Consider the following 21,854-nt stretch of genomic DNA (forward strand, 5'->3'; position numbering starts at 1 on the left):
ATATACATTTATGTTATTTTCATTTGCTGTATTGACAGTTACCATCTGTATTTCAAGCCCTGAAAAAGTTAATGACGATATTAACCAAATAATCCTGTTTCCAAGAATCCTATACTGGGTCAATCCAATCCTTACCCCTTCCATAGTCCCGTCGGTAGTCCCTTTCCCTGCCCCGTGGTCTGTAGTCATCCCTTCGCCTTGGTCTATCATCATCTCCATACCGTTTTCTATCCCTGAAAGTAATATACAATTATTATATAAACTCTAAAAGTGGAAGTGATCTGGAATCAGTTCAGCTCAAAAGAACTCAATGAACTCTTCAGCTGGTTGTGATAGTGTAAAGAAGCTACTTGTATGTAAAATTTTTTAACCTCATAGGTTTTCATCTGTTGGGCTGGCTAAAAATAAATTTCTCATTGATATAAATGCATGTTTATGCTCTCAGTTTTAGCTTGCCCGCTCAGAGTTATACACAAACGAGACCTTGCTGAAGCTGTAGCTATCCTACCTTTCTGCTGACCCTGATCTCCCTCGACCTTTGTCATGGGGACTGCGGCTACGACTGCGTTTCCTCACCCGGCGAAAGTCACGCTCATCATCATCAGGGACCTGCATGATTGGGAACAACAGAAAAACAAGTCAGTAAATGGATTGTCATTCTCTCATTGGTCAAACTACTAATTACAATTATGATGGACAATCAAAATCTGTCTATTGTGAACTATAGACTAAAATGTCCAGTGTTTCAGCTCAGTGTTTTGTGTGTCATGACCATATTTGATACTGGAGAGCAAAGGCCAATAGGCAAGCAGCATTTCTATATGCAATGGCCTGATTGGGCTAATTCACAGGTGGTGGTTCTTCTTGCTGATTGGCTGTTAAGATAATTGAATCAGACTGACTGCTTTGGAACAGGCACAAACATACATCTTCTGATTTCCTGTGTGTGATGATGGGTTCTGGTTTCTTCTCCTCAGGTTCAGGGACAGGAACAGGGACAGGCTCCGGCACATGGACAGGCAGGTACGTCTTGGTGTTCAGCGCAACAAACAGGCTCTCCACAAAGGTGTTTGTTTCTACAGCAAAGGGAACAGAATTAGATAGTCCAGCAGTAATGATCACACAACAATAAACACACCCAAAGTGATTTCAGGGCAGTAAAACTGGTTTTAAAAGTCAATTGTTGGTCATTTTCTGAATCAACCCCATCCCATAGCATACTGGTATCTGTGAGACAAAAATATAATCTAGTTATTTGTTGATGGTACCAAAAAAAATAAAGGGACTCCTCAGTCCTGTAACTTGTTTTTAAGCTGTTTCAATGATTTATGTATGAAATAATGATGAAAGTGTGCTAGGAAAGGCAGTATATGTCAATATCAGACAGATTTTCATCATCCAGAATATTTTTGGGGGTTTTGTCGCCCTAAAATTGCATTCATTTGGATGCCTTAAGACATACACAATGAAGACGTCTTTTAACAGAGTCTTTGTCATTGCACAATTGGGCAAATCTGAAATAACAGTTGATACTATATATCTCTATTATTAATAATACATGGCTTTTCTATAAAAAAAATAGTAGGTGCTAGGTAGGCCTTATCTTCCCTACGGTTAAAAAATTTAGGGAAGATCTAAATCTAGAGTGCAAGGGTTGCAGGTTGAATCTTGCAAAGTTGTGTCATCCCTTTTTATCTAGCAAAACAGAGTCTTAGAAGTTGTACCTTTCTGAAGAAAGACTTCCAGCTGATCCTTGCACAGGGCCTTGAGCTCCTCCTGAGGTTTGTCCTTCTTCACAAGGGCCACAACGTACTTGGCCAAGGCCTGCGGGTCGGCATCACAACTGCAGGGGCACAACAAAAAAACAAACAACAACAATAAACAAACCTCCGTGAAGTCGTGACATGCAATGGGTGAAGGTATATCGCACCAAGAAATAAAATGACTGACAAGAGATCAATGACCTTTGGGGACATAGGTTACTCCTATGTGACTGGACTGTGTATCTAATTTCAGTTGGCTCTGAGCTGGCTGTGGTATCAGCGTGGGGGGTATCAACCTACTACATGTATTATGTAACAGAAAATCTGCAACAATGACCCAAATCACAAAACCTCAACAACTCAATATATGCACCTAAAAAAATGAAATTGCATCTTGACAAAGCATTGACAATTTGACACACAACATAACAATGCTGGAAATACATAATTTTAATATATCTTAGGTCTTTGCAGAGAACTTAACGAAATAGGTAGACATCCTTGGAGCCTATAATTTAGCGCTTAGGCCACACCAATTTAATTTGTTGGTTCTCGGATTTTTTCAGAAAAAATATGAAGCGACAGGGCGAAAAAAATAAAATAAAAACAGGTCTAGGCATCCTATCATAGCCCCAAATGCTACAATATGAGCCATGAAGTCAACAAAAAAGGCTGGGTTAAAATTTCAAGTATAAATTTTGAACTTTTAACCAAACCACTGCATTGATAGATGGAAAAAAACTGTAACTAGGAAGAAAAGGAATTTCCTCAACTGTTGGGGGCAAAATATGAGCATTTTTGAGTTGATTCAGAACCAGAATCTTTTTTTTTTTGCAAATCAGAAAAAAAATGAAGAGGCGAATCCGAGAACCAACAAATTAAATTGGTGTGGCCTTGGTTTAAAATAAATTAAATGGTATTTTTCCACATGAATGGAAATGCAGGCCATTTTCTACACACTAATTTCATTGTCAAATCAATACTAGTATCCAATCCATTAAAATGGTACATGTACCTCACTGTGAAATTAGAAATATTCACAGTGCATTGTCAGAATTTCTTTGGCTTGTAACAGCCTAGATATGATGGTCTCAAATATGTAACACTGCCAGGGCCTATTAATGTGTATTATAAACAGGCTAATAGTTAAGGCAAAATAAACGAAAACCGTTATCATTGATTCTTTAGTCAATAACAATAACATTTTGCATTTTCTTTCTACAGTCTCTGAATATTGTCTACATTTTATATTCAGGATATCATAGAAAGACATCTACAAGAAAGATATTTTCAAAATGCAGGACTACAATGTGGAATCCAACCTAATACTAATCAGATTAAGGGGTAATCGGTTTTAAGGCGACGCAGTCGTCATAGACAGAGATTGGGCTAAATATAAGCTTAATATATTTGTTTGTTATTATAGAATTACTGGAAAACAGGTGCATAAATATGCATTATCTAGCAAAGAGGTTGCTAGATAATGCTAAATTTCTAAAATATATAAAATAGAATGATGTAGTCCACTGTATGTGTCCTTTACCATGTAAAACACTGAGCTTCAATCACACTTTAGAGTTACAGACTCTTTGTACAAAATAAGGGCAGTGGACTCTATTCTGCTGACTGGATGTTGAAACAAGCGCTTATCTGAGTTCTAACAGCAAACAGTGCCGACTGCAAACATCTAACTCTCAGCCAAGACTAACAGAGTAACACTCTACATGTTGGTGCTAGTAGTCACAGGTTTTCTCAGATAAAAACACCCCGCTCTGCCAAGTACCAGACTAGTAAATCATCAAATAAAAAAATGAAAAATCAGGAATGCAGCATCCTTATAAATCTTCCCTCAAATTGAAGTTCAAGTCAATGTTATTTCTCTCTTGTAGCAGCTACGTGATAAGTTTTGTAACAACCTATGTTTGGGCAGTAGCCTGTGGCAAGGAATTTTTTCCAACCATATCTACATAATGATATTAATTGTAGTTTGTAAGAGCCATCCATACGATCCACGGTGCCAAACTGCCAATAATAATTTGTGACTTCTTTTCTGTATAAGATATATATGGTTAAGATTAAGGGAATTTGGTTAGCATTTGATTCAATAGCAATCCCAATTACTAGTACGATACCTGATGGAATAGCCAAGGCAAGTGTTGCAGGATTTGCTCTTGCTTGCAACTTTTCTTATCAATACAATGTATAATATTAGAGAAGCTCTATGTACAACAATCCCTAAATCAAGACAGAACATTCTGCGGACTAATTTTCAGACAATTCTGGAGTACAACTTCTACAAGTAGACCATAATTCTTAACCTATCATACAAATATAAATTATGTAAAACAGGATTCCACATTATCCTTTGTTTCTGTACCTATAATATAATATAATATAATATACACTTTATAAATAGTCATCCTATAATCTTATGTTTTCATAAATTCGATAACGATCAATTCCTTCAAACTACTTCTGTCAAAAGCAAGTTATTAATGAAGAACACAAAACTGTAACGCCTCCTTTCCTTCACACAGTCTGTACACACAAACGTATGCTTGTAGTACATATGGCTATAAGTATGTTGGTCTTCTGCCTCTGTAAAACACGGAATAACCCATCCCAACACAATAAGATGTGATATCTCGAAACAAATATTGTACTTACATCGGTGAAAGCGTGTTCGCGAGCCAGGTTTTGAAGGCTTCCACGTTCTCGATCGGCATGGCGAAGCAAAAAATATGTGTTTTCGGGCGACCGAACGACGAATCAAGCCGGTTTGATCACCAGACAAGTTCCAACCAGCTTCGCCCTATATCCCGCCTCGCTTTCCACTCTGTATGGCTGTTATACCGTCTAAGATTCCCTTTAACATATCAGGAGGAGATCTAGATCAATTTTCTGGAGTAACTCCGGCGGAAAGTGCTCAAATTTTCCACCTTGGCATCGACATCGTCTTCTCTCTCCCACGAGTCACGCATTCAAAATGGCGGAGTAGGAAACTTACATTCTGTCCAGGGGGTGTCACAAAATTAAATCCATCTTTTAATATATCCTATTTGACCTTTTCCGAAACAATTAAATAGAAAAAAAGACAAAATTGACCTTATTAATGTTGTAAAATCGTTGAATGTACGCTTTTTGTTCGACGACGTGTATTTCTCACAACTTTGGCCGATGCTTTCAAATGTAATCGTCCACCTCTCGTTCCCGAGAAGACCAAGTGTCGTTCCCAAATAGGATTGCTGCCAGTGGGTTGACCCCGGGTCATTTATGGGTGAACATTTACATGTAACGTTATATCTACATATCTGTATATACAACTTCTACTTCTAGCCAAGGAATTAGCCTGGTTACCAAACCTATTGTAGCTGCCGGTAGCCCTATTATAGTTGCCGGTAACCAGGCTACCAGTAGTAACCTCAAGATTTCTTCTAGTTCATTTTCATGCAATATATAGGAACAATTAATGATGAATAAGAGCAGGTTAATGATGTAACATGGAGCATAATTTTATCTTGAAAGTTCATCTGTGTTGGTAGGAATCATTATGAAGCAAGTTTAAACTGTAACTTGACAGAGAAGGTCAACTTTCCATTGAAATTTTATCCAGATTTTGATCCCCTAGCAGCCTCCTTCCAAACTGCAGGTTTATTTCACATCCTTGTTTTGACTTTTTTCAAACAGCCCCCTGACTTTCCTAAGATAATATTACTAATGCAGATATTCGATTCAACAAAAGTTTTTAAAAAAAAAGAGGCACAATAAAACAATGTTATAATGCTTCTTTAATTTTCTATTAAAGTAAATAACTCGTGTACACATGTACTAAGGCACTTTCTTTGGCAATATCAAGAAAATCCTCTCACACATAATCTGAAGTTTTTGTTCACCCATTGGCAAGCTACATAAAAGACTCTGCTGTCAATGATCACAAAATAGAATTCAGGCCTAAATCTATTTGAGGAGATTGGTAAGTAAACAAATTGACACTTGCTTCTGACATTATATGATACAGATAGGTCAAAAATATGTTGCTACTGTCACAATATATTATATACATACTGGTGCGTGTGATCATACGATTTCAAAGTATTTCTTCACATAAGTTACACAAACGTGTATTTCAAAAATATGTACATATCAATGTTGTAAGTGTAGGACTCTCTATAGATGTGGGAAAGAAGACAAATAGAAAGAAACACTGCAGATAAGTCTGGGCACCTCAAATCAATTGTGAGAAAATAGGGTCCATCTCTTTGAATGAAGAAACAACTTATGAGCTGCAGGTTACCAAAGTATGAGTGGCAAATATACACAATATTAGACCCCCACCCAGGTCCCAACATGCTGGCAGAACATACTGCACCTGCACAATTTAACCCGTAATGTATTGTGCATAGCAGTTCATCAGAATGTCTTGTTTAAGGTCATATTCCCATATTTCAGGATGTCATTCCATCTATGGTTTTCAAATGTTGTGTCAGAAAAGATGCTGTCTGCAACAGGCAAAATTCTGATGCAACATTGACCAAACATCCAACGAAAACCATAAAAAATACGGGTTTCACACAAGTGCAAGATGTTCTGCCAAAATGCTGACCCTCACCCCCAACCCAATTGTCTATGAGCCCCTCCCTATGGAGTCGGTTCTTCTTGTGTTGTTTCCTCTTCTGCTGCCTCTGTCGTTTCTCCTGCAGTACCGTCTGTCTCCACTAGAGGCTCCGGCGCTGCAGCTTCCCTTGGTGTATCCTCTTCACTCGTGGCTGTTTCCTCACTAACTGCATGTCCCAAAGGGGCTGAGGAAACAAGTCAAAGTCAGACAGGTTTTTATATAACATGCTATAGAAAAGAGTGGGTTTACTACATGTTTAAACTAGGTTGTAAAGCTTTATACAGTACTTAAGAGTATATGATTTAGTGACTAACCAATTGTTTACAGCTGCCAATTGAAACCATTGTGACAGGCTGAATGTAAATTCTACATGGGAACTTTGCAGCTTCAGATGTGAGAAACAACTGTGGTGTGAAAGAAGTTGCTTAACTTGAGGAATGAATCCACCCTACTTTATAGAGTTCTTTCACCTTAAGACAACTAAAGCAAGTCTCAAGGGACTGGAGGCAGCTTCTCCACATGATAACCCTAGGCACACTTACCCTAGTACAACTTACATGTACAGCACTTGTCACTTAAACCATGGTAAGTCAACTTCTATGTTGGAACATCACAGGTTATTGATGAATGTAAAGATTTTTATTTTCACATTACAGAAATTATTATTAATTTATTGTATATAGAGATATTTCTTGCATGATTGAAGAAGCATCGATGGCAATTATCTCACCTCTCTCTCTGATGGGTTGGTCAAACTCGTCAAATCTGACGTCTTTCCATTCGATCATCCTCTCCATCTGGTATCTCATGGGAGTCTGCAGGTGTCCTGCGTAGTCCTCCAGTCTGTGGTGGGCGTTGGAGACTCCGTACTGTACCCGCGCTGCCGCCATCATCCCCGGGTTGTTCAGCTCCCGCGCCGTTTCATACGCCTTTCCGAAGTACTGGCAGGCATGGCCGTATTTTCCCTGAAGACATGAAAAGAAAGGAAAGAATCCAGTTTTAGCACACTGAAGAGCTATTCCTCCACTGGTCATGTCAGAGAAGACAGACGCTATGTACAGTATTTACAGGTTCATTGTGCCAGAGAAATTCCCCTAGCTCTTTTCGACAAGCACAATGAACAGTGGACTGCAGCTTAACATCCCATACTTAGGACTGGAACCCTTTACAGTAGCGTGCATGTCGGGTGAGCATCAACAGCCGATATTCAAACTCGCAACCTCTTGGTCCAGAAGCAGGGTTGCATGTCAGTGACATGAAAACAGTACAGAATAAAAGTACAGTGTGAAAAAAATCAAGAATTGCAGTATGTCCCTGTGACCTACCAGTGAGTTATAAATGACTCCCAGACAGCTGCAGGCGTTGACCAGGGCTGTGTCCTGGTGGGTTCTCTCTGCTACATCCACAAATGCCTCCAGGTACTGGATAGACTCCTCAATCTTTCCCTGGCTGTAGGGATGACAACAGGACTAGATCAGCATCATGATGACAACCACATGGTTACACTATAAATGATTTAAAGCCAATGGCTTCTGAACAGGTTTTAGTATGATCTAAACTTCCGAAATTCTGAGTGGTTTAGGTCGAATTTGTCTGGAGCAGGTAATTTTCAATGTTGCCTGGACCAGTGGAGGTATGTAGAAAAAAAACATTTCAGCACCAAGGACAAGGACATGTGGGAATCCAGTACACAATTACATTTGTATTTAACGTTTTGTTAGTGTTACAAACTTTATGGACTATAACTTTTTGAACTACATATCTCTGCTGCCTAACCCTGTATGCAGATAACAGTATTTTGAGCGTTGGTATTAATCGTGGTTGTACCATGTAAATGTCACGCAGGCCATAATATGGTGACCAGCCCCTTCAACTCTGTCCTGCCACTTGCTACATAATGTAACGCAACACCACAGGGTGTCTGCTGCAGCACCAGTTACCATGGGAACAGATTTGTCCTCTAGGTCATTGACCCTATAAATTTGGAGAAGAAAGAGAAGGAAACAATACATTTTCCTTCTGCGAAGGTAAACAGAAGAAGGTATGTTACCTCTCATAAGACTTGGCGATGGCCTCACAAGCCTGTCCGAAGCCCATGTCATCTCCATTAGCCTTGCAGATCTCCAAGTAGCCATTCAGGTACTGTTGGAGGAACAATTCAAAGATATAGTCTCAAAGCATTTAAAAACAAAAATGGTTGACCAGTAGTCAATTGTTGACTGTGCAGTTTTAAGATATTGAAAGCAACATGACTGTAGGAAAAAAGACATATCTGACCAGGATTGCTGTCTCTGAGTCCCCACTACTCTCGTAAGCCTTCCCCAGTCTGTAACTTGCCAAGCCCTCCTTGTAACTGTCTCCACCTAAGGAACGCAATGGGAAAAAATATTGTAATATGCAACAGGCCCTAATGAAAAATATTTTGATACAGGATTTCATTATTCTGTCAAGTGTATTTTCAATAGAAAAAGGTACAAGGTACGAAAATACATTAAATCTGACTTTAAGTTTAGATTATACATTCATTACATTGTAATACATAGTTGCTACCTTTAAGTGCCTTAACAGTTCAGAAAATATAATGATAATGATTATGTTCTTCCTGTGTCTCCTTTTAAATGTATAGTTTTCCTATAAATGACTATAAGTCTCTTGCTGTATGTGGTCAAACCCGATACATTTACATAAGAGAATTACATTTAGACTACATGCCTAAAACTAAACTAAAGTGTAGGAAGACACTCTGGCTCACCTTCCTTTGCCATCTCAAACGCCTTGGCGAGGTACTGTATGGCACCCTGTGGGTCCTGGGCCTTCATCTGATCAGCGATGGTTGTGTAGATCCTACTCAGGTGGTCGCACGATGAGGCTTCCAACGTCTTCCCGCTGGCGTCCTTCCAGTTCCTCCCTGATGCCAGCTCATGGAACTCCACAAAGTGCTGTGCAGCTCGATCATACTCTCCTGTAGGGAGTTTTCAACAGAAATGTCAAGAACATACTCTCAGATCATACATTACCTCAAGGGCTGGCATACGATCTGAATGTATGTTTTTGATGTACGTCATAGCAGACCAATTTACATGCAAGAAAAGTTCAACGTACACAGTTTTTGTACTCTCGCATGCATACAAATTTTTTATATCATCAGGTTTTTGCCTGCATGTAAATCAGATCAAAAACTGATTGCAAGTCTTTCCTACCAACATTCAAGTGCTTTCTGATTAACTTCAGTTCAATACAAAATTGAAGTTCACCTCTCTCTTCATAGGCCAGGCCGATGTTACAGTTTGCTTCCGCCTCTTTCCTCCGTCCGTCACCGCGTACCGACAGGCTGGTCTGGAGGCAGGCCTGGAAGAAGTGGTCCGACAGCCAGGTGTCGGCAGTACTCTGGAAGTACTTGGCCAGCTGGTACTGACAGTGGTACACCTCCTCCATGTTACCTGTGACAACGCCATGGTACAATCAGGATTAATACCAGCGCTCAAAATACTGTAAATCACTTCATGTTCACGGTAGCAAAAGTTCGTGGCCTGAGAAAAATGGACTTGTTAACGGCATTCACGGTGGCAGCAAGTGCATCAAAAAGAAAGTCGATAAATTATTGGCTCCCAGCAATGTAAGTTCAGGGTACAGAAGTGACCGCAAAAACTGCAAATATAAATTCAAAGTACCATGAAAAAATCTACAAATTGAGTTAGGGAGAAGGTTAAAGGCATTCTGTTACTGATAGTCCACAAAATCATAGTCCATAGTTAAGTGTTAAATAATTGAGTACAGGATTCCCACATGTCCCTATCCTTGGTGCTGAAATCCTTTTTTCTGCATGCCTGGAATGACGGAGAGACAGATGCTGGCTAGAACACTGGTGGCACCTCCTAAAAGGATGAACTGAACTGAACACTTACCCATCCTTCTGGCAGCCTCTCCTCTGGTCAGGTAATGTTTGATCTGGTCCAGCTTCTCTGGTTGGTCCTCCAGCAGAGGCTCCTGCCATAGCAACGAGTCAGGCCCCGCCTCCTCTCGCTCGTCCTTCCTCTTCTTCATCAGCTGGAACAGCTCCGTGAAGGACTTGTGGAAACCCTCCCGTAACATCTCCAGGCATAGGTTGTGTTTGTAGGAGTTGCGATATCTGTAAGGACAAGGCGGTAGCAACAACTTCAGACTCACATAACATCACATAATATGATTATATATTCTGTAAGTGACAGTGCCTTAAAAGCAGTTGCCTTACATAAGTTGCGATTTCTCATGAAATAAGAAACTAAGAAATTCATGTTTACTGCATGGTTTAGCGTAACAAACTACTGCTGTTTATTCTTACTTAAACACATTCATATACATTGTATATGCTATATGCTGACCAGCCCCTCCTACTTGCTACATAATGTAATCCAATACATTGCAGTATGTCTACTATCTAAGCGCCAGTTACTGTGATCAAATACAATGTGTTTTCCTTCTGCAACATGATTAGACCACTCAATGTCACAATACACAACATGCTACAATGTATGTTATGTGATGGCATAAATATTTCAGGTATGATACCTAGGCTATCATCTATATGGAAAAGTGATTGAGGAGAGTAACACCTCGAGCAAAGATCCCACCACACTTATTGAAAAGAGTAGGGCTCCTTCCCTGTAAAAGTGGATCAAACCTTACAGTTCAATCTTATGCAGTTTCTACTTACTGTACAAAACTGGTATGTTATGCCTTAAGGCAGTTTACCAGTTATGAGAAACAAACAAAAGCAAACAAACAAGTATAGTCCTATTAAAGCCTCGGAGTGCCATGCACTCTGTCAACTAGAAAAAATGATCACCTTGCTGTCTCTAACTTGTCCAGTTCTGGCTGTTGTACTCGCAGGTTCTGTTGTTTCATCAGCATCTCTCTGTCCTTCATACCCTGCACTCTCTTCACTGGTTTGAGGGTAGGTTTGGGGGCCCTCCCCTTGGGTGGGCTGGGCATGCGCCGCTGAGGAATACTGGCACCCCCCATGTAGATCCCCTGATTCGGGGAGATTGCTGGTAAAGTAGCCATGGTTCACTGCAAGCTAGAAAATCTGGAAAGTAATGATAAAACATAATGTATGAAATTTTACATTAGTGGAAACACTAGACTAAATATCCATGAATAATTTCATCGGTTGGTCAATTATTTAACGACGCGAACTTGCCACTTAACTTAATAGCAAAGTCCTTCATTCACAACCAATTTTTTTATAACGAGTCGACATTTTGATGACCGTTTTTTTTTTAGAAAATAGGCAGTGATTAAAACATCGGCTGGTGTTAAAAATGTTTGTGAATGAACTTCTCTAGACTAAATACTAAGTCAATTTTTGTGGGTTGACCTTCTTGGGTTACCTGACATCTAGTTTTTGTGGAAGTTCCTTCACAATTAGGTCAGATACGTAACTTACGAACTTTACAGAAAGTTATTAAAACCTGCAACAAAACAACAATTTGAGTAAACAACACGAGTAAACAGAGAAAACAACACGCAACGTGTTAACTTGATGAATATCCTTCCTAGTAAAAGTACCAGAGGCTAGATAGATCTGGTAACGAAAAACGATGCCAAAACGATGCCATCATTTACAGCTGTACAACGTTTCCAAGTTAGTATATCTCTCTGAAAGACCAAGGTTTGGGATAAGGGAATGATAAAACTGGCCCACTTTCTAGACACACATAAAAACGCCATTATTCTCATAGTTCTAGATAATACATATTTCGTTAGAAACGTGCACGTACGAGTAGCAAATGGATATATCTATCTGGGAGTTTGTATACACTAGCATCGAACAGGTGTTCCGACTTTTCGTACCATATTTCGAGAGGCAAACATTTTAGTTTAACAGAAGCTGTAGCATAATAGCATTTCTAAAGACACGTATACAACCTCGCCTTATCTTCTCGTACCTTCGGATCATGTAAAATGGAGTCGTCAGTCCGAATTTGCAGTGTCTTTTACGTGCAAGTAACTTGGTCCAACTTTTCAAACCTTTCTTCTCCTTCCATCATGGCCGACATTGGTGCTGACGGTCGTCATGGCGACAGCCTTAAGTCTCGTCAGATCTCGCGGGAGTATGACAACTTTTATGACAAAGCGGCATCTAGCGGCAACTTCGAGCACTGCAGTAAGGGTAACCTGCACTCAATATTGATGTAGTCTCCACTGAGGTGAAGCACTTTCTATCGACAGATGGTGTAAGATGTATCTAGTATCATTTCCACCCCAGAGGGTGGTCAGAGGGTATTCAAGATGATGAAGAGCGTTCAAGTCATTTTGCTTTCAAACTACATGTTAACGTTACTATGGAATGAAAATTGGTGTTTTTTCACCATTTTTAATATAGTGAACTGCTATGATTGTTAGGAGAGAACCAATAACTAAACATATTCCAACATTTTCTATTTTATTTTTCTTTAAAAATACCAGCAGATCTAAGTACATGTACAAACAAACAATGTCTTTTCGAAATTTCACTGAAAAAATACTAATATAGCCTATCAGAAAGTATACGCACAACAATATCACCACGAGACCATTAAGTTACTAGCTGCTCTTACATAAATTCAAAGTTTATGCCGAATTACTATTCTGGTAAAAGCTGCTTAGATTCTTCACTGTAAACAATCCACTGAAACAAGTCTTAAGCACCAGACTATGCAACATTAGTTTCAATGTTCACACCCCAGCTTATTTTGAACTCTCATTTCACAATCTCATCTGAAATCTGTTTGGTAAATACAGAAACATGTCACAAAATAAAGGACTTCAAATATGCAATGTATGTAAAAAGACCAGAATTGTCATCATTCAAAATGACAGTACAAAGAATTTTCTGTAATGCAAAAGTAAATAAACAGTAGAAACATTTAAATCTTCAGCTCCTATTCCATATATATGAAACTATCTAATGTAAACACTGTACAAGTGTTTGAGGACAGAGGAGAGTTCTGATTCAACTGATTTTATTCCAAAGTTCTGGAACAGGATCAGCTTTTCGAACACCGACCAGATTTTATTTAAAAACAGCAAGCATATTATTACATTGCTTATATTATAATCAAGCTTCTTCCAGAAAACACTCCCCGGACGCCATCTGCTTTTGCAGGTTTTCGAAAGCCCGAATCTCCTTTTCCTCCTTGGCTTTGTTCCTTGCCTCGAAATTCAGCCTGTTGGTGATGATCCTCTTGATGATCTTGGACGTCGTCATGTCGTTGTCGCTGTCGATGCGCTTGAACTTCTCCAAATCCTTCGGAACCCCATAGGGGTCGCGCCCGTCCTGGTCGGGGGGATACGGCGTCCTCCCGTGGATGACGACGTCAACGTTAAAATGATCCATCAGTTCCTGGGTTACGGTGTAGGGGGCGCCGATCACAACCTCCGAGACATACCTACAGGCAAGCACACAGAGAGTCCGCTCATGAATATTCATGATGGGGTGGTTGGAGCCCTTGTACCAGTTGACTACAGGGTCGGTGTGAAGCCCAACGATCAAGTAGTCACCCTCTTGTCGAGCCTTCTGTAGGAAGTCTAGATGTCCCACGTGGAACAAGTCAAAGGCTCCGGATACATACACGATGCGGTCGCCTGGCTGGGGGTTGGTACCTCCCTCAGAGAACTGGGCGATTTTCTGCGTTGTTGGCAGGAACTGTGAGACTCCCGTCCACGGGCTGCGGGCCTCGTGTCCAGTTCCCAGCTCCTCCACCTGTTAGCAAAGACACAAAAGTGAGTGAGTGAGTGAGTGAGTGAGTGAGTGAGTGAGTGAGTGAGTGAGTGAGTGAGTGAGTGAGTGAGTGAGTGAGTGAGTGAGTGAGTGAGTGAGTGGTCTGAAACTGTTTGCACATATGTACACACATGACATACACACAAATATCGTTACTTCTGCCACATGAAGCAAAATTACATTCAATAAAACCCTTATAAATCTTATTGTCATGTAACCCATAATAATGTGCAATAAAGTTATTCTATCCAATAAGGAACATCGTGCCAGAACTGAATAAGATGAAATCAGCTGACCTGTTCCCTGGGTGGATGTGCCTCGTGTTCCCGATTGTGATGCGTCTTGGTCAGCAGCAGCATCCGTCCGACCATGTCTGTCGTGGAGATGCCCGCCGTGCGCCGACACTCCTTGTAGCGCCCGCAGTTCTTCACCTCAGCGTACGTGTCCTGGCCGTCTGCCGTCATGGTGATGTCATCACCGTGGACGCAGAAGTCACAGTTGTACTTGTCCATGGTGTCAAGTGTGGTGACATATGGGGCACCCTCCACAACCTAATAGAAGAATTTTCAATTCAAAGCCTCTGGTTATTCCATATAACATATGTAGCTTGTTTGCCCACATGAATAACATTGGGATTGTGTCAAATTTCTTACTACAAGAATCGACTAATGCTATTAGCACAATATCTCAAAGTCAAATATTTCCACTTACATCGTTTCTCATGTTTTCATTTATAAGTACATGGTTATAAAGAAAGGACGGTGGGGGATAGCGTATGTGTCGTCTTCTTGGTATGTGGTTCACCTCTCATGATGAATACAAGCTGGGGGCTCCAAGCACATGTGCCCCCCTCCCCTCCCCTGGCATGGTGCCATGGTGCCACATACCTCGTCCACCCACTTGATCGCTCCCACCATCTTGTACCTCTCCTGCTCCGTCATGACGGGCGGGCCCTTGTGCTTCGTGATCTCCTCGTCTGAGTGGATCCCGACCACCAGGTAGTCTCCCATCTTCTTGGCCTGACGGAGTGCGTTCGCGTGCCCGAAGTGCGCCATGTCGAAACACCCGTCCACCCAGACCCGCACGGGCCTGCGACCGTCCCTCCTGCCGTCTGAAGCCATAATTTAGTCGGACTCTAGGTGCCTACTTCGGAGGAAGTACGGGAAAGATCACTCGATCAGATTTTCTTCCCCTAAATGCCACTAAAACCGTTAATTATCAAAGAAAGAAAGGGTTTTGATTATAACTCACGCCAAGAACGGAAGTATGCCAACCACGGTAACCTTTAACCTCTATATCTGGGGACCGTTCAATATTATAGCTCAGGGGTGTTGCTGGAAGAAACTTGAAAGTTTTTCTATTCTTACGTAAAGGCGATGAGTTACAATGCTGTACTTTAATTCTGGCAAGTCAAATCAAAATGGGGATGATGAATTACTTTTCGTGGTTATCGGCTGAAGGACGAGGAACCCATTTGTAACATTTAACGAAACATCCCGGATTAGTTCACCTTTAACCCCAGAAATGTAACCTAAATACCGACCGCACCGGTTGCTGCATATATGCAGGTCCAAATTTACGAAGGCCCATAGGTACACTTAGCATTTTTTATTCCACTTTGTATTTTCTATGGGTACTTTGTATTTTCTATGGGTACTTTGTATTTTCTATGGGGTACTTGTTTTTTTCTGTGGGTACTTTGTATTTTCTATGGGCACTTTGTATTTTCTATGGGTACTTTGTATTTTCTATGGGCACTTTGTATTTTCTATGGGCACTTTGTATTTTCTATGGGCACTTTGTATTTTCTATGGGCACTTTGTATTTTCTATGGGCACTTTGTATTTTCTATGGGCACTTTGTATTTTCTATGGGCACTTGTTTTTTTCTGTGTGTACTTCGCGAAGTTTTTTTGGTGGCTGGCGAAGCGACATTCATTTTGCTTTGATGTGGATGCTCCCATTTTTATTATGGCGGTATATTTCTATTTACCATTCTAGGCAACTAAATTTATTTTAAACCTATTAAAACATAATATACTTTACACTTTGAGAAAATTTTGTTTGTTTTGCATGCAATGTTCCACACGTTTATTAATTAGGAGTATCAAATAGTGATTATTACATCCTGGCATAGATTATGTTAATGTAGACACAGGACCATACTATTTTCGGGGGTGCTAGGACATATTGTTCAGACTTCCGTCAACATTTCCGTAGCGATATATGGTAAATCACTTCCTCGCTGAATGTAATTACTCCTTTGTATTAAAAAAAGCCCGTAATCTAAAGCGAGGGTTCATTGCCAATGTTGGGAAAAAATTGCATTGCGGTTTGCTGCCCTCCTACCAACCGCGAACGTTCATCACATGCAGTTTACGTAGGAAATATGGACAGTATGCCGTTTCAGTAAATAACCTGACATCTAAATTATTGAAATATTCACAGAAACTCAAATTACACTCTAGGTTGACCGTCTAATCGTGTGGTAAGCTACATGTGTGCTGTAGTGACATGAATTGGCACTTTTGTGGGGAGGGGGGCGTCCCAGCAAAGGTCAACGACCTCCATGGCTTACGGCCTATGTTTCACGCTTTTGCACTTCATAAATGAACAATTTTAGATGTCAGGTTATTTACTGAAACCAAGGAGGTTGAATACAATACTTGTATTTAACCTCCTTGCTGAAACGGCATATTGTCCATATTTCCTACGTAAACTGCATGTGATGAACGTTCGCGGTTGGAAGGAGGGCAGCAAACCGCAATGCAATTTTTTCCCAACATTGGCAATGAACCCTCGCTTTAGATTACGGGCTTTTTTTAATACAAAGGAGTAATTAACATTCAGCGAGGAAGTGATTTACCATATATCGCTACGGAAATGTTGACGGAAGTCTGAACAATATGTCCTAGCACCCCCGAAAATAGTATGGTCCTGTGTCTACATTAACATAATCTATGCCAGGATGTAATAATCACTATTTGATACTCCTAATTAATAAACGTGTGGAACATTGCATGCAAAACAAACAAAATTTTCTTAAAGTGTAAAGTATATTATGTTTTAATAGGTTTAAAATAAATTTAGTTGCCTAGAATGGTAAATAGAAATATACCGCCATAATAAAAATGGGAGCATCCACATCAAAGCAAAATGAATGTCGCTTCGCCAGCCAACCAAAAAAACTTCGCGAAGTACACACAGAAAAAACAAGTACCCATAGAAAATACAAAGTGCCCATAGAAAATACAAAGTGCCCATAGAAAATACAAAGTGCCCATAGAAAATACAAAGTGCCCATAGAAAATACAAAGTGCCCATAGAAAATACTAAGTACCCACAGAAAAAACAAGTACCCATAGAAAATACAAAGTACCCATAGAAAATACAAAGTGGAATAAAAAATGCTAAGTGTACCTATGGGCCTTCCTACAAATTAGCAGCAGATCGACTAAGATAAACCCAAAACTAACGCGTTTGGTTCATCCTGCAAGATCGTGAACTCTCCTGGCGTTTCCAGGGTTTGTAAAGTGAGTAAAATGCTCTCTGTGTCAAAATTTGTATCAGTTGTTGTTGCAGTGTATCCTTTCAAGAACAAGTATCCTTTTCTTTTGTTGTACCGCAGCTATCCATAACCCTATCAACGTATCCAATTCATGCGACCACAAACAGTAACGCCATAGTCTCACCAGCACTACAGTATTTTAAAAACTGTCTTTGCGGCAGCGTCTTTGCGTTCCACTGAATATATATTTTTTATGTCCACAGCAAACGTTCATGATCATCTGTTGCACACCGGTTGCAGAAAGTGGGAGTGTCTTATATCTTGACATGGAAAACCTCTGAATTGCTGGATTACTCGTGTTTGGTTGGGAAAATGTTTCAAAGTCCACCACCTAGTGAAACGCTGCCTGGAGAAGATTAACAACAACTGAGCACACTTCTAGTTCTTTTATCCTCAACAGTCAGTACCAAGGACAGACCACACCCCATCAAGTAACCCTACGTTGGTGATAACTTTGCATTTTTGAAAGATGTCCCACCCAAGCATTGATGGCACAGCCTTACCAGCAGATGATGAAGAACGGAATGGATGGCACAAGAAAAAACTGCTGCTGGAAAAACCTAGGGCCGAGGAAGTCAACAAAGAGCTGGAAAAGTGAGAACTACTGCATTAATTTGAATTTCTTTTATTTTGGGTACACTGACCCATATAGAAACACAGTACAGACATAAATAAATGCAACAGTAGGCTAAATGCATTGCCAAAATAATCTGTATAACATGTGACCGAGACATAAACGTGGAAAGTAAATTAAAGCAGCCCGTGATTGTGAGTTTCCCTCTATATTGCAGTAAGTTCCGAGCCCTGAAAGGCATCACCCTGTACGACAGTCCTGCCAGCCCCTGCAGCCGCCGTGTGCGTATGGTTCTCATCGACAAGGAAATCCCATACCAGACGGTAAGTAGAGTTTAGCCAGGAGGTTTCCTGGTTTCAGCAACGAGGTACATTTGTACTGGAGAGTGTGTTTGAATTAGACAAGACTGGGAATACCACCTGCATATGCAGGTTAGTGCAGGTAAAATAGGAGCTGTGCAGGTATTTCTCATGTCTACCTGCAATGAAACTACCTCCCAAGGTGGTTTGGGGTTGAGGCGCTTTCAAATCCGGCTTCGGTGGAATCTAGATTGAAAGCGTTTACAGCATATTTGTGTGAACGGGGCCTTAGCTTTTTGAAAGGCTTATAATATGTGACTTTTAATTCTAGGTGGAGGTTGATCTGTTGAAAGGTGAGCAGATCCATCCAGCATTCCTGAAACTCAACCCCAATGGCAAGGTCCCTGTCCTCACCATCTTCAACATTGAGGTGAGGTCACTCTGATGTGTCTGACTGCACAACTGTCAACTTAACCTGGAAATTATTACTAGTACTTCATCATTGCTCATACAGTGGCATTCAAGCTTAGCATGAAATTTACTGTACTTCAGTGAGGTTAATATCTGTAATGTTAGACCAGTGTTCTAGCCAGCCCCAATTTTTTTCCGTCATCTTGTTTGACATAGTATCATACATACCCTGTGAAAATGTTCAAGTTATGGCCCTCTGAAACACCATTTCCTGCATTTTGAGGGGCAAATTTTGCAGGTATCCTGAGCTCTTACCATAGCTAAAATTGCACACCAATTTTTGTCTGTCATGAGTTACAAAATTCCGTCAAATAATGGAGGGATTGACACTGGCTAGAGCTGCATCTGACTATCTTAATTAAAAAGTTCTTTGCTTTCTTCAGGGCCTTCCCAACTGTGTATTGTACGAGTCTAATGTCATCACAGAGTTTCTGGACACTGTTATCCCAAACGTCCACTATGGCGAACATGCACTGTACCCCACTGATCCCTGGGAAAGGGCAAGGGTCAAGATGTGGCAGGACTGGGAACTTGGTCTTACTGATGTAAGTCATCATGTTTGTTTGTTTGTATGTTTGTTTGTTTACTTGCTCAGAAACACAAGGGTAAACTGTAACTGTGTAAGTAACAAGTCAAGGTTTGCTAGGAAACTCAGAGATTGTTTATTTTGAATGAAGTTGTACGTTGAGAAAGAGGTCTTAATTGCATGTTGGCATGGATTCCAGTTAGGACAAGTCTAAAGGAACAAGACTTAGTATTGCTAATCATCTCCAGACTAACTGCTTCAAACTTCAACCGTGCACTCAGCCAGTTAGATACTAGCTATAGGTAATGCTTGCTCCTTGGCTCCTGGTAGCAACCTCCACAGATAGAGGACAAGCAAGTACAGTCAAACCTGTACTAGCGGTCACCTTGGCATTGCGGTCACCCGGCCATAGCGGTCGGTTTTTGCCGGTCCCTTGAATTTTTCCCATTGACGTAAGCATTAAGAATCGCGTATATAGCGGTCACTGTTCAACGCGGTCAGCGGTCACCCCATTCCGGTCCCGCCGGCTGTCAACATCGCCGATAGCGGTCACGGCTGGCCGGCCGTTACCCGCTAAACACCACGTACGTAACACCACCCGTGCACCCGACCTCGGGCTACGGCCGTTAGGACGTTCAATCAAGCCTTGTGATAATTTTGTGGCCGCTACATTATTAAAATGTGAACTAAAATTAGACTCCAGATGTGTATGAAATAAAGGAAAACTTGATTTTGACACGAAATTTTTGCGGTCGCTCGTGTTGACGTCTTTGATATCTGAAACACCATGTCGTGCGTGCCGCGGTGCTTTCAGTGGACTCGGCGAAGATTGCGGCAATCATCCTTACAAAAATCTTACGAATATCCATATTTGATTTTTCGATTCCTTGAAAAGCATAAATATGTGGCCAACTTCCCTTTTTCACGGGCATAATTCAAGAAATTTGGGCTGAGAAAATGCGTTTCGTGATTTTTCAAAATGGCGCAGGCAGCTCGCAACAATCAGGTCAATTGGGGTCATCGGAAGACTCCATTGGTTTGGAGGTAGATGTACCGACTTTTATTAAATTTTATAGCATCGAATGGCGTGATTACATTACAAAAATATTTGGAATACATTATTAAAACTAATTTCAATCGTAAACTTAAGTCTGTAGTGAATATTCTACAAAATATGTAAGCCTGAAAGGAGCACTATTTTTGTTGACCACCACATTGGCATAATGGCAGAGGCAGACAACCCACGCCGGAAGAAACCCAAGCCGTAAACAAAGGAAAGTTTTCGCTACGTTTTCATGTTCAAAAATGACCAAAAAACGGAACATAAACGGCAACAGATGAACAATTATTTTACTGTTAACTAAATGGACAGCATCTTGGTACAAAAAATCTTGTTTACATGGTTGGAATTCGTTGTGGCGATGTCGGTCATGCGAAGCACTCACCAAAGAACAAAAACGTGGCGATGTCATTCTCTTCCACCTTTCGACTTACGGTACTAGTAACGTGGTGATTGCGGAGAAACGATGGCAAAAGCGGAAAGACAGACGTCAAACTTATTCCACAAGGTGGATGTGATTCAACTGACAGCGAGTGAGAAGGAATTATCGGTCGAAGGAGCTTAGATTAAAGGAGTTTGCAGTCGGAAGAAACATGGCTTGGAGTCGACAGAAACTTTGTTGCTTGATTCGCTTTCAAGTTTTCTGTAGGTAAACATCGATGTTACACGTACACTAGAACAGTAAATGGCAACCAGTGATTTTGTATATTTTATTGGGAAGGTTTCATAGTCCCAGTAGATCAACTGAGTATCATGTCGAGTGCATGCAGTTTTGATATATATTTTTTTTCAAGCCCACAACTAAAGCAAAAGAACAACAATTGAATTATAACATGTAATGTTACATTTGAAAAGAGGCTTACCTGTGCAATGAATGTTTTCACATGTTTGAGAATAAAGACATAAATACATCTTTGTTCAATGGTACTGAAAGCATGTGTCACTTGGGGGGGGGGGGACTAACCGCCATTTCTGAGGGTCTGCATGCCCTTTTTCGTTAACCGTTATGGGCTATTTTAATTTACCGTTAATCGTTGCCGGCCCGCTCTAATTCAACGTTAAGCGTTATCAGTATATTCCTCGTGAAGCGTTATGGGTCGTTTTAATTCAACGTACGTTATTTGTCATCCTAAATTCAGCGTTAAGCGTTAATGAATAATTCTTCGTTACGCCTAATTTTGCCTTTCAAAGTGCAGGAAAATGCGTTTAAAAAATACAAAATTTCCCCGGGGGAGAAT

General features: G+C 40.6%; 4 protein-coding genes across 9 annotated transcripts in view; 1 reads left to right on the forward strand and 3 right to left on the reverse strand.

Annotated features, from left to right (window-relative positions):
• The window catches only part of LOC109477536 (RNA-binding protein 26-like), an 18,983-nt gene extending 14,233 nt beyond the window's left edge, over positions 1-4,750 (reverse strand). For all 5 annotated transcript variants that reach the window (XM_019778843.1, XM_019778842.1, XM_019778845.1 and 2 more), the window contains exons 1-5: positions 4,431-4,750; positions 1,725-1,843; positions 928-1,076; positions 509-609; positions 136-233 (exon numbers count right to left, since the gene is read on the reverse strand). In XM_019778843.1, the coding sequence (XP_019634402.1) occupies positions 136-233; positions 509-609; positions 928-1,076; positions 1,725-1,843; positions 4,431-4,489 (526 nt within the window). In that variant the 5' untranslated portion in view covers positions 4,490-4,750. The remainder of the gene's footprint in view (positions 1-135; positions 234-508; positions 610-927; positions 1,077-1,724; positions 1,844-4,430) is intronic.
• A 786-nt stretch (positions 4,751-5,536) lies between these two features.
• Positions 5,537-12,442, reverse strand: LOC109477561 (tetratricopeptide repeat protein 29-like). Its single transcript, XM_019778885.1, has 10 exons — positions 12,306-12,442; positions 11,204-11,443; positions 10,284-10,507; positions 9,633-9,818; positions 9,131-9,340; positions 8,656-8,741; positions 8,429-8,520; positions 7,704-7,827; positions 7,109-7,343; positions 5,537-6,562 (listed from the first exon to the last, which is right to left on the reverse strand). Exons 2-10 carry the CDS (start codon positions 11,419-11,421, stop codon positions 6,402-6,404), a joined length of 1,536 nt encoding a protein of 511 aa, XP_019634444.1. The 5' UTR covers positions 11,422-11,443; positions 12,306-12,442; the 3' UTR covers positions 5,537-6,401.
• A 363-nt stretch (positions 12,443-12,805) lies between these two features.
• On the reverse strand, positions 12,806-15,398 carry LOC109477574 (ethanolamine-phosphate cytidylyltransferase-like). The gene is made up of 3 exons (XM_019778899.1): positions 15,007-15,398; positions 14,416-14,670; positions 12,806-14,101 (listed from the first exon to the last, which is right to left on the reverse strand). Exons 1-3 carry the CDS (start codon positions 15,238-15,240, stop codon positions 13,457-13,459), a joined length of 1,134 nt encoding a protein of 377 aa, XP_019634458.1. The 5' UTR covers positions 15,241-15,398; the 3' UTR covers positions 12,806-13,456.
• Positions 15,399-17,553: 2,155 nt separating this feature from the next.
• LOC109477549 overlaps positions 17,554-21,854 on the forward strand; it is a 13,953-nt gene continuing 9,652 nt past the window's right edge. For both annotated transcript variants that reach the window (XM_019778863.1, XM_019778864.1), the window contains exons 1-5: positions 17,554-17,651; positions 17,890-18,280; positions 18,478-18,583; positions 18,891-18,989; positions 19,414-19,575. In XM_019778863.1, coding sequence (XP_019634422.1) covers positions 18,156-18,280; positions 18,478-18,583; positions 18,891-18,989; positions 19,414-19,575 — 492 coding nt within the window. In that variant the 5' untranslated portion in view covers positions 17,554-17,651; positions 17,890-18,155. The remainder of the gene's footprint in view (positions 17,652-17,889; positions 18,281-18,477; positions 18,584-18,890; positions 18,990-19,413; positions 19,576-21,854) is intronic.

The sequence above is a fragment of the Branchiostoma belcheri genome, unplaced genomic scaffold, assembly GCF_001625305.1.
Source record: "Branchiostoma belcheri isolate BF01 breed outbred unplaced genomic scaffold, Haploidv18h27 scaffold40, whole genome shotgun sequence".
In the NCBI taxonomy this organism is placed as follows: Eukaryota; Metazoa; Chordata; class Leptocardii; order Amphioxiformes; family Branchiostomatidae; genus Branchiostoma; species Branchiostoma belcheri.

Coding starts and splice junctions, on each gene's coding strand:
- LOC109477561 (XM_019778885.1), bottom strand. CDS start 11,421: ATGGCTACTTTACCAGCAATCTCCCCGAATCAGGGGATCTACATGGGG. Junction 8,521..8,655: donor ACTCAGAGACAGCAATCCTG/GTCAGATATGTC, acceptor TTCCTCCAACAG/TACCTGAATGGCTACTTGGA. Junction 7,828..8,428: donor ATCGCCAAGTCTTATGAGAG/GTAACATACCTT, acceptor TCATCCCTACAG/CCAGGGAAAGATTGAGGAGT.
- LOC109477574 (XM_019778899.1), bottom strand. CDS start 15,240: ATGGCTTCAGACGGCAGGAGGGACGGTCGCAGGCCCGTGCGGGTCTGG. Junction 14,671..15,006: donor CGATCAAGTGGGTGGACGAG/GTATGTGGCACC, acceptor TTCTTCTATTAG/GTTGTGGAGGGTGCCCCATA. Junction 14,102..14,415: donor CACATCCACCCAGGGAACAG/GTCAGCTGATTT, acceptor CTTTGCTAACAG/GTGGAGGAGCTGGGAACTGG.